The sequence below is a fragment of the Hylobates moloch genome, unplaced genomic scaffold (assembly GCF_009828535.3).
Source record: "Hylobates moloch isolate HMO894 unplaced genomic scaffold, HMol_V3 SCAFFOLD_12, whole genome shotgun sequence".
NCBI classification, from domain to species: domain Eukaryota; kingdom Metazoa; phylum Chordata; class Mammalia; order Primates; family Hylobatidae; genus Hylobates; species Hylobates moloch.
In genome coordinates, this window is record NW_026652287.1 from 95,207,592 (window position 1) to 95,224,068 (window position 16,477).

The following is a 16,477-nucleotide window of genomic DNA, read 5'->3' on the forward strand; positions in this document are numbered from 1 at the left end:
AATGGGCGACAGAGCAAGACTCTGTCTCAAAAAAAAAAAAAAAAAAAAAAGTAATGGCAAAAACCTCAATTACTTTCATACCAACCTAATAGAACAAGCTTCCGGCCAGGCGCAATGGCTAACACCTGTAATCCTGATACTTTGGGAGGCCAAGTAGAGCAGATCGCTGGAGCCCAGGAGCTAAGACCAGCCTGAGCAACATGGGAAACCCTCATCTCTACAAAAAAATACAAAAATTACCCAGTCATGGTGGTACACGCCTGTAGTCCCAACTACTTGGGAGGCTGAGGTGGGAGGATCACCTGACCCCTGGAGGATGAGGTTGCAGTGAGCCGAAATCACACCACTGCACTCTAGCCTGGGTGACAGAGTGAGACTCTGTCTCAAAAAAAAATAATAAAAAATAAAAGGAACAACCTTCCTCACCTTTTGTATATGGGCCCAAGTTTTATCCATCCTTCAATGCTACCTCAAAAATACCTCTTCCTTAGTTGTTCCCCATGTGTCCTTAGAGTTGGTAGTAATTTTCCCTTCTGATTTCTCATAACACTGTCTCTCTGTGGTATTATCCTTTTGTGCCTGTATTCAGCCCAGTTTTACATCTTACTAGCTTTGTGACTCTAGGCAAGTTTCCCCAACTCTCTGGGCCTAATTCCTTATTATCTGTAAAATGGAAATAAAATGATAGTTCTAATTATTTATGATATTGTAGTCTTTTTCCTTTCTGATAAAGGAAGAAACTACAGAAAGCTCTTATTTATTTATTCAAAGTAACCAGTGCTATTGATGCAAAAAAGAAAAACCCAACAACTCTTCCAACACTTTTTTCAAAATGAGCATATAAAACTTGATTTTCATTAGAATGTAGTTATTTTGTCACGCTAGTAAATAAACCAAGACGCTCCCCCCCACCCCTTCTTGGGTTTTTTTGTTTTTTGTTTTTGTTTTTTTGAGATGGAGTCTGTCACTCTGTTGCCCAGGCTGGAGTGCAGTGGCGTGATCTCAGCTCACTGCAACCTCTGCCTCCCAGATTTAAGTGATTCTCCTGCCTTGGCCTCCTGAGTAGCTGGGATCACAGGCACCTGCCACCATGCCCAGCTAATTTTTATATTTTTGTAGTGACGGAGTTTCACCATGTTGGCCAGGCTGGTCTTGAACTCCTGACCTCAGGTGATCCACCTGCCTTGGCCTCCCAAAGTGCTGGGATTACACATGTGAGCCACCGTGCCCGACTGCAAATTTTATATATATGTTTGTATGTAACAAGAATGCCAAGTTAGTCTTTCTTCATAAAAAGCAATTACAATTTGAGGACACTTCATATTTGCCTTTTGTGCCAGCACCAAGTCCGTCTTATCTGAGTCCTTCCGTTTCATGAGCAACATCAATTCTTCACTGCCATCTGTGGCACCAATTATTCTTTCAGGATCAAGACCTCTGGCAAATCCTCTTGGTTTGTCAACAGCATCTCTTTTCTTCTTTGATTTGCTGTCATCAGATTCACTGTCAGATAAAGATTTTCTTTTTGTACCATCTTTTTCTTCACCAGCTTTTTGAGAATTAAGAAATGCTTCAGTTAACTCTGGACAATCTAAATTTTCTTCAGGTTCCAAAGTATTGTCAGCATCTGTAAATCCCTTCAGGAAATATTCCACTTTCCCATTCCCTACATGTCTATCTAGTACATTTTGCACCACAAATTCTTCAGGCTCTGCCTCTTCAACTTGTTTACTTTTCCATTCTGTTTCTTTCCCATGTTTTGCAATGTGGTTTTGTTGGAGGCCTTTTTTTTTTTTTTTTTTTTTTTGAGAAGGAGTCTCGCTCTTTCACCCAGGCTGGAGTGCAGTGGCGCGATCTCGGCTCACTGCAAGCTCCGGGAGGCCATTTTTTATTGCAGACCTGCAGAGCTATTATTCGCTGCCTCCAAGCTGCTCCGGGTCGTGGGTCTGTGGTGTTCTCCAGTCTTGCGTGTCACCAGCTCGAGCCTCATCCAAGTGGGGAGGGAGCCAGGGAGCTGTTGTTGGCAGGGGAAGTAGGGGTGGGGTGGGGTAGGGAGGGGCGGTGGATATTATATTTTACTTACATATATGTGTAATATCACTTGTTATTTCTTATAAATAGCAGATGAGTTTAATTTTTCTTTAGCCCTTAAAATGCCTAATATGTATGCAAGAAATATTTGTTGAATAAATATTTAATACTCTTTATAAGCTTTTTAAAAAATTGTGGCAAAGTATACATAACAAAATTTATCATTTAATCATTTTAAAATGTGCAGTTCAGTGGCATTAAGTGTATACACATTGTTGTGTAGCCATTACCACTGTCCAACTCCAGAACTTTTTTCATCTTATAAGCTTTTTTTCTTTTTTTTCTTTTAATTGAGATGGGATTTCACTCCGTCTCCCAGGCTGAAGTGCAGTGGCGCTATCGCGGCTCACTGCAACCTCTACCTCCCAGGCTCAAGCAGTCCTCCCACCTCAGCCTTAGGCACATGCTACCGTGCCCGGCTAATTTTTTGTATTTTTGGTGAAAATGGGGTTTCACCATGTTGCCCAAGCTGGTTTTGAACTCCTGAGCTCAAGCCATTCACCTGCCTTGGCCTCCCAAAGTGCTGGGATTTAAGCTTATTTTAAAATAAGCCTCATAAATTATACATTTTTCATTTCATATTATAGAAATCTGTTTCTGTTTTTCTTTATGACTCAGGGTAATAATTCTTGAAGATGAACTTGAAAAGCTTGTTTGTACTAAAGAAACACAAGAACTAGTGTCAGAGGCATATCCCATCCTAGAACAGAAATTAAAGTTGATTCAGCCCCACGTTCAAGCAAGCAACAATTGCTGGGAAGAGGCCATTTCTCAGGTCGACAAACTGCTACGAAGAAATACAGATAAAAAAGGTACCTGTGAGAGATTTCTTTGCCATATGCTTATCAGACATGCTTATTATTCCACTCTGGTAGGATTTTATTAGGTGGACTTCTTGTCTTTAATGATGAAACTAGCTTCAAAATTTCTTAGTTTACTTTTTTAAAATGTTGAATTTATATGTACAAAGTGACACTGAATACAATTCTTGGCTCTCATTTTGTAAATTAAAAATGAATATGATTTGAAAGTTCAGTGAATCATCTCTTTTTTAAAAAAACTGAAATGACAGAATAAATTTTGATAGTATTTTTCTATTATTAGAATTTTCAGAAACTCTTTTTCAGTTAGGATAATAAAAGAATGAGTTTGATAGTCTGGGGCTAGGAACTTGAGTTTTTCTTTTAAGATAAAATTCTTACTTCAGTCATTCAAAAATAATATACAAATGATATAATTAGTGGCACTGCATATTTAGTACTAAGATCTAAAGACATTGTGTCATTATTTAATAATATATCAGATTGCTTTGTGCTACTAGGTAAAAAAATATATATATATAGTATTGAGATTTTTCCACCAAGCTGCTTTTATGTGACTCCAATTTTATGCTTGTTTTTACCTCACTGATTTCATTTTTCAATGTTTGGCATATCAATTTTTGAAAACTGTGCTGCAAATCAGCACCATATTTATCTCTTGGATCTTTATTATGAGGTTACTCAGACTTAAGCAAGGAATTTGCATTGCTGCTAAAGATAATTAATGCTTTACCATCCTGTTATTTTTGTGTTTACAGCTAGATTTGTAATAATTTCTTTAATGTCTTAAACAAGCTTGAACAAATCCTTAGATAGTAAAAGTATTCACTTTCTCCAAAGGAAATATTAACATGCTAATTACTGATATATTACCCGTAGGTTTTCTGAATATCTCAAATGTAAACGATGAATAATTTTTTCTCCAAAGGATAAATCTACCAAGAAACTCTGATATATGCAAATACTTACGCATGTTAAACTTTCTGATATGACATCTAGGGCTTTTGTGTACATTTTCTACAAATAGAAACACTCAGAGGACCTTTGGTTGTTAAAAGATGCATCCTGGCCAGGCACGGTGACGGGAGTAGCTGTTACCCAGCTTCTCAGGAGGCTGAGGCAGGAGGATTGCTTAAGCCCAAGAGTTTGAGGCTGCAGTGAGCTATGATCACGCCACTGCTGCACTCCAGCCTGAGCAACAGAGTGAGACACTGTCTCTCAAAAAAATAAATAAATAAAAGGCCAGGCTCAGTGGCTCATGCCTGTAATCCCAGCACTTTGGGAGGCCGAGGTGGGCGGATCATGAGGTCAGGAGATCGAGACCATCCTGGCTAACACAATGAAACCCTGTCTCTACTAAAAATACAAAAAATTAACCGGGCGTGGTGGCGGGCACCTGTAGTCACAGCTACTTGGGAGGCTGAGGTAGGAGAATGGCGTGAACCCAGGAGGTGGAGCTTGCAGTGAGCTGAGATCATACCACTGCACTCCAGCCTGGGCAACAGAGCGAGACTCTGTCTCAAAAAAAAAAAAAAAAGAAAAGAAAAGAAAGATGCATCCCATTCACCCCTCCTTTAGCACATTATGAGATGTTGAATCTTAGTCTATCACTTATCCACTATTGTTAACCATTACTGTGAAAACTTTCTCCACCTCATTGGGTAGGTAATTAAGCCATTTTCTAATTATTTTCTGTACGTGTGGCTTTGCTTATAGATAATAATGATATGGATTAGGACACAAATAGTTCACAAACTTTTTTCACTAAAAAATTCACAGTGGCCATGACTACACAGGTTTAAATTTAAAAAAATGTTCATTTGAATATTTTAAGAAGCAGGTACTTTGGTTAGCCATATCTTTTTTTAAAAAGGTCTTATTTTGAAATCATTTCAACCTTACAGAAAAGTTGCAATAGTTGAAAGTCTCCTTCATCAATATTTCCTAGTTGTTGACATTCTGTCACAATTGCCTTATCTATGTATGTATCTGTATGTGTGTATAATTCTTTTGATGGTGGTGTTACTCTGAGCCATTTGAGAGTAAGTTGTAGACTTGAAGCCCCATTACCCCTACGTATTTCTGTATGCATTTTTGTAAAACAGGAACATTCTCCTGTGTACCCACAGTATATCATCAAAATCAGAAAATGAACACCAACCATGATATTGTCATTTTATCCACAGAACCCATTCAAATTTCCCTGATTGTCCCAATATTTTTATATGTCTAGACCTAGATTGTGCATGGTGTTCAGCTGTCATGTTCTTTATTCTCCTTTTCCTTAAAGTCTTTCGTGATAAATATTTTGTAAAGAAATACTCTGAGGTTTTATAAATATGCTTTCTTCATCAAAATTTTAACCACTATGAATGCATGTACCATATGACCCAGTAGTATCATTCCTACGTATTTAACCAAGAAATATAAAAACTTAATGTTCACACAAAAGCCTATACATAAATATTTTGTTTATAAACTAAAACTAGAAGCAGCTAGGCTTTGGGATGTGACTAAGCTGTTACATCCATCCATACAGTGAATTACTACTCGGCAACAAAAAAAGTGAACTACCAATGCATACAACACGATGAATGAATCTCTGATACATTATGCCAAGTGAAAGACGTCACATTCAAACCACTACATACTATATTATTCCACTTATGAGATACTCTTAAGTTGGCAAAGGAACAGAAAACAGATCAGTAGTTGCAAGGAACTGGAGATGGAGGGAGGAATGGCTTGTAAAACCTTTTAGTGGAGAATGGCATTTAGAAACCAAGATTAGAGTACTTGGCTTTGGCGGCACATGTATTGAAATCAGAATGATACAGAGAAAATTAACATGTCCTTTGTGTAAGGATGATGTACAAATTCATGAATCATTCCATATTTTATATAGAATTTATATAAATATGTATTTACACACATATACATATATATACACATATGTATCTACATATATATTGTGGTAAGCTCAGGAAATCATTGAGAATAGGTTATAACTTTGGCATTACTCAAGGATTGACATAGAAAAGCATCTCCAGTTAATGAAGTTTCCCATTGTTAAAAATATCACAAGCCAGGTGTGGTGGCTCATGCCTATAATCTCAGCACTTTGGCAGGCCAAGGAGGGAGGATCGCTTGAGCCCAGTAGTTTGAGACCAGCTTGGGCAACATGGCAAAACCCCATCTCTACCAAAAGAAAAAAAAAGTTACTTGGGAGGCTGAGGTGGAAAGATTGTTTGAGTCCAGGTGGTCGAGGCTGCAGTGAGCCATGATTGCACAACTGCACTCCAGTCTTGGTGACACAGTGAGACCCTGTCTCAAAAATATATGTGTGTGCGCATGTGTATGTGTGTGTGTCACATTATTTTAAAACGCTTCACATTTATTGCCTCTAGGGCCTTGTTATTCAGAGTGGTCCCCAGACTAGCATATAAGCATACATGAGAGCTTGTTACAAATGCACCCCTGACTTTAAATCTGCCTGAATTTAATAAGATCTGGTAATTTGTATCCACCTTGAAGTGTGAGAAATTTGAGAAGCATTGCTCTGGGATAAGGGTCTGCAATTTTTTTCCTCTAAAGATTTTCTGCCTTGCAGGCCATATGGTGTCTGTTACAACTACTTTACTCTGCTGTTGTAATGTGAAAGCACCCATAGACTATACTTAAATGAGTGTGGCTGTGTTCTAGGAAAAATCTATTTACAAGAACAGGCAGTGGGGCAGATTTGGCAAGCCCCTGCTTTCAGACAATAGAATTGAGGGATAAGGTCTTCAGGGGGGTTTTTTCACTTTATAACCTTCTGCGCTGTTTGTAAAAGCTATTACTGCAAGCATGTAATTAAAAATCTGGTGGGTTTTTAAAGTTTTTTTAGGCTTTTTGTGTTTGTTTTTGAGACAGAGTCTCACTGTGTTGCGCAGGCTGGAGTGTGGAGTGCATTGGCGCGATTTCAGCTCACTGCAAGCTCTGCATCCCGGGTTCAAATGATCCTCCTGCCTCAGCCTCTCGAATAGCTGGAACTACAGCGATGCATCACCACGCCCAGCTAGTTTTTGTGTTTTTTGGTAGAGATGGGTTTTCGTCATGTTGGCCAGGCTGGTCTCCAACCTCAAGTGATCAGCCCATATTGGCCTCCCAAAGTGCTGGGATTACAGGCTTGAGCCACCACATCTGGCCTCTTGCTAGATTTTTGTTAAATGAATTGCATGCTGGAGCTAGCTCTCCAAAGATTGTTAAATATTCAGAAATTTGTGAGTCAGTTTAACATCATCGGTAGCTTAAAATTGGTCACAGTGGGTGCATTTACACCATGGGAACTGGAAATCAGGAAGTGCTGCAAATTGGGTGTTTTGTTTTGTTTAGAGCTGGATTGCCAGCACACTGTTTAATGTACCTGTTTATTGCTATTAATAGTAGTCTTATGGATTTATTTGTTTTTTTTTTCTTTTCATTCAAAGAACTCAATATATGGTGTCAGCATTGATGTAATGAAATCTGTGTTCCACTAATTAGGCAATAGTGGCAGTTTTTGAGCATGTAATCTGTAGCAGGCACTTTTCATGTATTCTTTTTTAATCTTACTAGATAGTACTATTATTTTCACCACTGTTCTACAGATAACTGTAATTTTTTTTTTTTTTTTTTTTTTTTGAGACAGAGTCTCACTCTGTCGCCGAGGCTGGAGTGCAGTGGTGCAATCTCGCCTCACTGCAACCTCCGCCTCCTGGGTTCAAGCAATTCTCCTGCCTCAGCCTTCCAAATAGCTGGGACTACAGGCACACGCCACCATACCCAGCTAATTTTTGTATTTTTATTAGAGATGGGGTTTCACCATATTAGCCAGGCTGGTCTCGAACTCTTGACCTTGTGATCCACCCACCTTAGCCTCCCAAAGTGCTGGAATTACAGGTGTGAGCCACTGCACCTGGCCCTTTTTTTTGAGACAGAGTCTTGCTCTGTTGCCCAGGCTGGAGTGTAATGATGCAATCTCGGCTCACTGCAACCTCCACCTCCTGGGTTCAAGCGATTCTTCTGCCTCAGCCTCCTGAGTAGCTGGGATTACAGGTACATACCACCATGCCTGGCTAATTTTTCTGTTTTTAGTAGAGGCGGGGTTTCACCATGTTGGTCAGGCTGATCTCGAACTCCTGACCTCATGATCCTCCCGCCTTGGCCTCCCAAAGTGCTAGGATTACAGGCATGAGCCACTGTGCCCGGCCAGTTAACTATAATTTAAACTGGAAAACAGCAAGAGCTGGGATGTAACCCAGGTGTGACTAACTCTACAGCTCTTAGCCACTGTGCTATTCTGTCTCTCATTAGTGCTTCCTATTAATTTATTCATCGTTCTGCCATCTTGCCTACAAACTAACCAGTCATTTTTTTGTAACATTTCCCAAATGCTTCTTTATTTTAACCATTTAACTACTGTTACTTTTGAAAAGTAAAAATCAACAAGTTTAAACCATACTTCTTTTTTTAAGTAGAAAGGTAATGATTAATGGTAGCCAGCTGGATATGAGACTAAGTAACCCTGTCATTAAATACCAAACACAAATTTTAAGAATTAATCAAAGTTAAACTCACTTGGGTGATCTTTAAAAGATATTTCCTTGTGAATTCATTTCCAATTCCAACCTCTGAGAGTTGAAATAGCCTCAGGGTAAGACTGAAGTTTGTATTTTGTGAAGAAGAGTGATGGTCTGTCTTAAGACTGTTCCTGTGCTATGAATGATAATATTTTGTTCAACAAGTACTTATAGAGTACCTGGTGTGTACCAGATACTGTGGTGAGGTGAAGAGAGAAGGGCAGGTCCTCTTCTCTAAGAGTTTAAAGACTTAAAGTTAAGTTGTAAATCTACTAATTTATTGTTTTTCATTTTGATATCTTTTTTTATAAATAAAAAGTTATTAGAACAAGTTGGACTATGAAATTGACAAAGTATTAGTACCAAGGATTTTTTTGGTTGGGGGAGACAGGATCTAGCTCTGTTGCCCAGGCTGGAGTGCAGTGGTGTGGTCACTGCTCTCCCCAGCTCAAGCGATCCTCCCACCTCAGCCTCCCAAGTAGCTGGCACTACAGGTGTGCACCACCATGCCCAGCTGATTTTTATTTTAGTTTTTGTAGCAACAGAGTCTTACTTTGTTTCCAGGCTGGTGTTGAACTCCTGGGCTCAAGCGATCCTCCCACCTCAGCCTCCCAAAGTGCTGGGGTTACAGGCATGAGCCACCACACTTGGCCCCAAGGATGTTTTGAATTAGATGTTCACTCATTTCTGTGTGGTCTGTTTCTTATCTTTATTCCCATCTACTCCCATTTTTTAAAGGCAAGCCTGAAATAGCGTGTGAAAACCCACATTGTACAGTAGTACCTTTGAAGCAGCCTACTCTACACATTGCAGACAAAGATCCAATCCCAGAGGAGCAGGTAAGGGTGAAAATTACTGTTCTTTCCCTTGTTGGATTTCTGTTTCTAATGAGCTTCAAAATTACAACATAATATATTGAATGTATATCATATCATTAGTTCTTAGTGCTTAACTCTGAATTCATTGACTCCACCAGCAGACTTTTTTTTGGTTGTTATTTATATCTAATTGTCCATATCTGAGTGGCTTTCAAAAGTGATTGAACACATTGAAAATTAGTACATTGGCAAAGCTACCTTTTGGGATGCTGGAAATGTTTTTATCTTGATCTGAGTAGCAGTTACTGGTATGTGTGCATATGTAAAAATCCTGTGCACTTGACTGCATGTACTATGATATACCTCACTTCTAAAAACAATTTTTTAATGATCGCATTGGATATTGACAAAGATTACTTTTGTTCATTCTAAGGAAAACCTCTTTTCCTTAGGTCATATTATCTATTCAGTATTTTTTTTTCCGTGTATGTTGCATAACAAGTTACTATTCAGTATTCTTAATTGCAAATGGAAACCAACCCTAGTTAGTTTAACAGACAGATACTTTATTTAAACTTTTAGGTAGCTTACAGAATATTTCAGAGAGCCAGATAAGCAGGCTTGAATGAGGCTAGGGTAAACAGCCAAATCACTCAAAAGAACTGTTGCAATGGAGATATCATTGCTAAGTTAGTGGGTGGAGACATTGCCCCTTGCTTCGTCAATGCTGAATAGTAAAAACTACCTCCAGAAGTGCTACCTCAGGAAGCATATCTGCAACATCCTGCCAGAATGAATTTTTCAAAGTGCTTGCTTCTTTTTTGAGACCGAGTCTCACTCTGTGGCCCAGGTTGGAGTGCAGGGGCGCGATCTCAGCTCACTGCAACCTCTGTTGCCCGGGTTCAAGCAATTCTCCTGCCTCAGCCTCCTGAGTAGCTGGGATTACAGGTGCCTGCCACTGTGCCTGGCTAATTTTTGTAGTTTTTAGTAGAGACAGGGTTTCACCATCTTGGCCAGGCTGGTCTTGAACTCCTGACCTCGTGATCCGCCTGCCTCGGCCTCTCAAAGTGCTGGGATTACAGGCATGAGCCACCATGCCCAGCTGGTGCCTGCTTCTTTTATCACAAACTTCTAAGTCCGATCTGATGCAGGTACATCGATTAGAGGATCCCAGGTCATTTACCTGAGCCTGTACTGTAAGGATACTGCTTGGGTAAGCAAGCATCCTACCCTCTCTGTCTTAGAGATAGGGAGAACCATAAGGTGGAGTGTTCCCTAATCCTAGGAGGAGTGTTCAAACTTCCTGGGAAATCCGAAAGAACCACAAGAAAACAAACGTGCCTGACCACCTCCCCAAACTGCCAGCCCTTCTAATTTTGATTGGTTTTGATATAGCTAATGACTGTAACACTAAGTGTATGGTATGTTACCAGAGTTGAAAAATAACTACTGAAGTTGTTGAACTTTTTTATCCACAGTGCTTTTTAGTATCAACTTTTAGGTTGTTTTTGAAGATTTCAATTTATCCTTAGGTATATATTTGCCTTTTTCTTTTCCTAGCTCTGCTCTAATGACCTGTGCCAAATGCAAGTCCTTTTTTTTTAATCTCAGAGATAAGTAAGTGCAAGTAAATGAATGCTTACTAGAGAATTGTCTACTTCAAGTAAAGTGCTTTTTCTTCTATTCATTTTCAGGAATTAGAAGCTTATGTAGATGATATAGATATTGATAGTGATTTCAGAAAGGATGATTTTTATTACTTGTCTCAAGAAGACAAAGAGAGACAGAAGCGTGAGCATGAAGAATCCAAGAGGGTGCTCCAAGAATTAAAATCTGTGCTGGGATTTAAAGCTTCAGAGGCAGAAAGGCAGAAGTGGAAGCAACTTCTGTTTAGTGATCATGGTAAGCACTGACTTTAAAGTAACAAGTTATTTCAATGTAGGGGATTCTTTCTTTCTTGAACCATGAATGTTATTTTACCTGAAGAATTCTTGGGGTTTTATAAGGGTCCACCAGTATGCATAGTACTTTTTCTTCTAGATGCTAAATCAATTTGATTAATAAAAGAGTAGGAATGTAACCACATTGGAAATATGAAGTCATACTTTTTTTATCAGTTGTTTAATTTTTTAGTAAATTTGTTTTAGAGTAGGCAGCGAGTTGAATAATTTGGGATATTTTAAAGGTTATTTTCAAATTTAGTGAATTTGAGATTCTCAACTCTGTTGTCCATATGTTAAAATATTTAAAAATACCTCAGTGAAGCACAAAATTAAGAACTGTTCACATTGAAAAAAAATGGCCCAGGTGCGGCGGCACATGCCTGTAATATCAGCACGTTGGGAAGCTGAGGCGGGTGGATCATTTGAGGTCAGGAGTTCAAGACCAGCCTGGCCAACATGGCGAAACCCCGTCTCTACTAAAAATAAAAAAATTAACCAGGCATGGTGGTGCGTGCCTGTAGTCCCAGCTACTCGAGAGGCTGAGGCAGGAGAATCACTTGAACCCGGGAGGCAGAGGTTTCAGTGAGCCGAGATCACGCCACTGCACTCCAGCCTGGGCAACAGAGGGAGACTCCATCTCAAAAAGAAAAAAAAAGAAAAGAAAAGGAAAAAAAAAAAAAAGGAATTAAAACCTAGACCAGTGAGCCATATCATTAGCGTTATTTAAGTGGTTTGAGCACTTTAGTAGATGGGAGGGGAGGGGGGTGCCTGTGGGCGTACTCCCCATACTCTGATTTCAGCAGAGTGGGATAGCTTGTAATACAAAAGCCTTATATTCCTTTCTGTTTCTCACCCTTCTTTTCTTAAGTCAAACTTCATGGGAGACAGGGAAGGAATCAGGGGAAGCTTAATACTTGACAATATCAACCTAGCTAATTCTTAGTTGAATTAATGCCTATGGATTTCTAAGTAGGTAGAGTATAACTTCCCTTCCATTTTAGAGTATCTGTGTGGACCCTCAAAATCAACTGCCTAGCTTTTCCCTCCTCACTAGAAGTACATAGATTACCTATACTTCTGGAAAGTTCCTCCAGTTCTGTTTTTTTTTTTCTCTCGGGAGCCCTATGTTCTCTCCTGTCCAGATCCACATCTCTTGGTTTTATCATTCCTCTTTCTTCCCATTGGCCCCCTTTATAGCCCAGGTCCTCATTAGATTATCCTTGTACATTAAAATAGCTTCTTAGCTGACTTCCATTTTCAGTACCTTTTTCTTCTAAGCTATCTTGCAAACTCTTTGCAGATTTTTCTCCAACACTGCATTGATGATGGCTCTCTATCTTAAAACCTATAGTGGTTTCTCCCTTTCTTATTGTATTGAATCTAAACTCTTTCCTGTTTTCAAGTCTCTTCATCATAAGAATTCATCTATCCAATTATATTTTCTACTGTTTTTACTATAGATATCTTCTTATGTTTATCAGATTAAACTACAGTTCACAAATGTTGTTATTTTTATTCATGAAAAAAATTCATGCTGGCCAAGCACAGTGGCTCACGCCTCTAATTCCAACACTTTGGGAGGCCAAGGCAGGTGGATCACTTGAGGTCAGGAGTTCAAGACCAGCCTGGCCAACATGGCGAAACCCCCTCTCTACTAAAAATACAAAAATTAGCCAGGTGTGATGGCGCACACCTGTAATCCCAGCTACTCTGGAGGCTGAAGCGGGAGAATCGCTTGAACCTGGGAGGTGGAGGTTGCAGTGAGCCGAGCTCACGCCACTACACTCCAGCCTGGGTGACAGAGTGAGACGCTGTCTCAAATAATAATAATAATAATAATAATAATAATAATAATAATAATAATTCATGCTTACCCCTTTACCAAGAATTCTGTCTTCTCCACCAAGCTATCCTCTCTACTAGTCTCTCCTTCTCCATGAATCCTTCTCTGAGTGCTCCAGCTCTGCCACCTCTCCTAACACTACAGACCCTCACACTAGAGGGACATTGTGATGAAATATAGAGGAAGTCTTGAACCCCAAAGCATATAGCAGAGAAGGGAAATGATTAACAGATTGATTTCCTGCAATCTGTTCATTCATATACTGGGCCTGCATACATCAGAGATTAGTTTTAGGCACTGTTGTTTTCTATATGTTCAGGGTTTTGTTTGTTTTGTTTGTCTCTGTAACAAAATTACAGTCTTCTTAAATAGGGGCCTTATTATCTCACAGCATTCATTCAGCAAATTGCTCATTCAACAAGTAGTTATTAGGTACTTGTTATATGTCAGGCACTGTTTACTGCTGTATCCCTAGGACAAAGATCAAGAGACAAAATGTAAAGCCTCCTGCCTGCCTTGAGACTTAAATTCTAACACACTTGTCAATTGATCCTCTCATTACTCAGATTATATCCACCCCATTTAATTAGTAATAATTGTGAATATCAACCACCTTCTAATATATGTTGCTTCCTTTAAGAGCTAACAGATTTATAAACTAAGAATGTACAAAGATTGAAAATAGCATTGTATATAAACTTATATCCTTTTTTATTGTTTAGTGTTTTCTTCATATAGCTTTAAAATTATGCTATTGACATTATGGGAAAAGATTTATCAATGAGAGAAATGTGTCTCTTTTTCAGGTATGTGCTTTTGATATAGTTTACATTGGAAAGGGTCATAATGCTGTTTTAGTTTGTGAAAATAAGTAAAAAGCTGCTGATACCATAGAATGCTTTTCCCATGAAAAATTTCAGTACATCTTCCAGAGCTGTTTTCATCTCTGCCTACAGGGGTAAAGTCCGCATGGAATTAGAGGGGGAAAGTCTGCACTGGAACCTGCTGTGGCCATTTTTTTGTTGTTGCTGCTGCTTCTCTAGTGGAGTTACTGCAGCTTAGGGATGGTTCCTGGAAGTGGACACATTTTACAAAAACGTTTTTTAAATACACGCCAGCTCTTCGAGAAGCACTTTTTTCCTTCCGTCATGCTTCATACTATATTGTATTGTACTAACCCCTCATGCTGGGATGAGCGACTGCCTAGCAAGCAACCCACTGCCTACTAACATCAAGAGGGGCTAAATAAAACTGCATTTTCCTTGCAAGGACAACTTCTACCGTATGAATATATATTATATTTATGTATTATATTTTGTACAATAGTTGATCTTGAATGCAGACTTTATTTCATTTGTATTTTTCGTGGTACTACAAAATGTGTAGAAGTTATGGCTTTACTTTCATTAGGGTCTTGTTAGGTGGTTGGCAAGTAAGTTAAATTGTATGTTGCATTTTTTTCCATGCTGTTTTAACTTGTAAATATGTATGTATACATGTGGAAGATATTATTATTATCTAGATTACTTTAAGCCTTTTATCTAACGTATTATCAGTGAAAACCATGCTGCTCATTCCCTAATACAATGGTTCTCAAACTTTAGTGTGTATCAGAATCAAGATGAGGGCTTGTAAAATATAGCTGGTCCCTACTCCCAGAGTTTCCATTTCAGGAGGTCTGGGATCAGGCCCAAGAGTTTGCATTTTTAACAAATTCCTAGGTGATAACTGATAATGTTCGTTCAGGGAACACACTTTCAGAACCACTGCTTTAATATTTTAAATAAGATAATATGTGAGGTGTCATAAAAACCTTCATCAAATCCCCATCTCATTTCGTTTCTTAGGCATTTTCTCTCTTATCAAGTTTCCTGGATTTATAAATTTTCATTGATTTTACTAGAAAGTTTTATTTAGCTTTTATTTATTTATTGTTCTTTTTAAGAAAAAACTTAAACTGAGAGTTTGAATTAAAAGTTTAAATCATTGCTAGGTCCTTAGTTATTTTTTTTTCTTTTTTCTTTTTTTTTATTTGAAGCCGTGTTGAAATCCTTGTCTCCTGTAGACCCAGTGGAACCCATAAGTAATTCAGAACCATCAATGAATTCAGATATGGGAAAAGTCAGTAAAAATGATACTGAAGAGGAAAGTAGTAAATCCGCCACAACAGACAATGAAATGAGTAGGACTGAGTATTTATGTGAAAACTCTCTAAAAGGTAAAAATAAAGATAATTCTTCCAATGAAGTCTTCCCCCAAGGAGCAGAAGAAAGAATGTGTTACCAATGTGAGAGTGAAGATGAACCGCAAGCAGATGGAAGTGGTCTGACCACTGCCCCTCCAACTCCCAGGGACTCATTACAGCCCTCCATTAAGCAGAGGCTGGCACGGCTACAGCTGTCACCAGATTTTACCTTCGCTGCTGGCCTTGCTACAGAAGTGGCTGCTAGATCTCTCTCCTTTACCACCATGCAGGAACAGACTTTTGGTGATGAGGAGGAAGAACAAATAATAGAAGAAAATAAAAATGAGATAGAAGAAAAGTAAGAACCAAGATTCATACGAAGTGATATTAGATTGTTCCTTATACAAAAGTGTTTAGCTTCAAGACTGGAAAGGGAATATGAGTGTAAGTTTACTATATATAAAGCTAAGATATGGATTTACAGGAAGAACCCTGGTTTGAATAACTGATCTGAAATTAGTAGTTACCTGTAAATGGCAGATCTTTTAGGAAAATAAGAGAAAGGTAAGGGCTCTTTTGAATAAACTGCTGTTTTATTTGTGGCACAACTGATCAATCTTGGAAATTCTTTAAGTATTTTTAATAAGAAATGAATTATCATTTCTTGCCAGAATTTGCTACCATAAGGTGATTGGGAAAATTCTGTTGCAAGAACATTAACATTTAGTATGACTCCTTTTTACTGTATTCTTGCAGTTAATAACTGCAGCTATTATGTTAATAACAAGTTGTTTGTATTTTATTTTTGTTTATACCAGTCTTAAAGATCCAGGTTCTGAATAAAAAAATTAATTGATACAATTGATGTGTGCTGGGGTTTGGAACTAAAAGTAGTTTCAACAGTGCGTGGGTTATGACATTTCTTATGTTTCTTTGTTCGTGTGTGTATTTAGTAGTTAATTTTAAGATGTCCTAATGATCTTTAAAAGAAAAATATTGTACCATTTTTTAGAATTACACTTTCACCTTTCTTTTTGCCATTGAAAGTGATGATGTCAAAGTGGGATTTCTGTACTCCAAGGCCCCACCCCCAATTTAGCAAGCAGAAAAATGTTCCTTGTATCACTTTACCTTGGATAGTTGGGTGCCATTAACACAAACAGGTCACAATCCTGC

At 38.5% G+C, this 16,477-nt stretch overlaps 1 protein-coding gene, 1 non-coding gene and 1 pseudogene across 2 annotated transcripts in view; 2 read left to right on the forward strand and 1 right to left on the reverse strand.

Moving 5' to 3' along the window:
- VEZT (vezatin, adherens junctions transmembrane protein) overlaps window positions 1-16,162 on the forward strand; it is an 83,699-nt gene extending 67,537 nt beyond the window's left edge. Inside the window, exons 9-12 of the mRNA XM_032170934.2 lie at window positions 2,706-2,903; window positions 9,251-9,351; window positions 11,025-11,232; window positions 15,155-16,162. Of these exons, the coding sequence (XP_032026825.1) occupies window positions 2,706-2,903; window positions 9,251-9,351; window positions 11,025-11,232; window positions 15,155-15,663 (1,016 nt within the window). The 3' untranslated portion in view covers window positions 15,664-16,162. The remainder of the gene's footprint in view (window positions 1-2,705; window positions 2,904-9,250; window positions 9,352-11,024; window positions 11,233-15,154) is intronic.
- LOC116479352 (chromobox protein homolog 3-like) lies at window positions 1,241-1,990 on the reverse strand (annotated as a pseudogene).
- Window positions 5,705-5,812, forward strand: LOC116479745 (U6 spliceosomal RNA). The gene has a single exon (XR_004251062.1). It is a non-coding gene; the product is annotated as a U6 spliceosomal RNA (small nuclear RNA).
- Window positions 16,163-16,477: the final 315 nt, after the last annotated feature.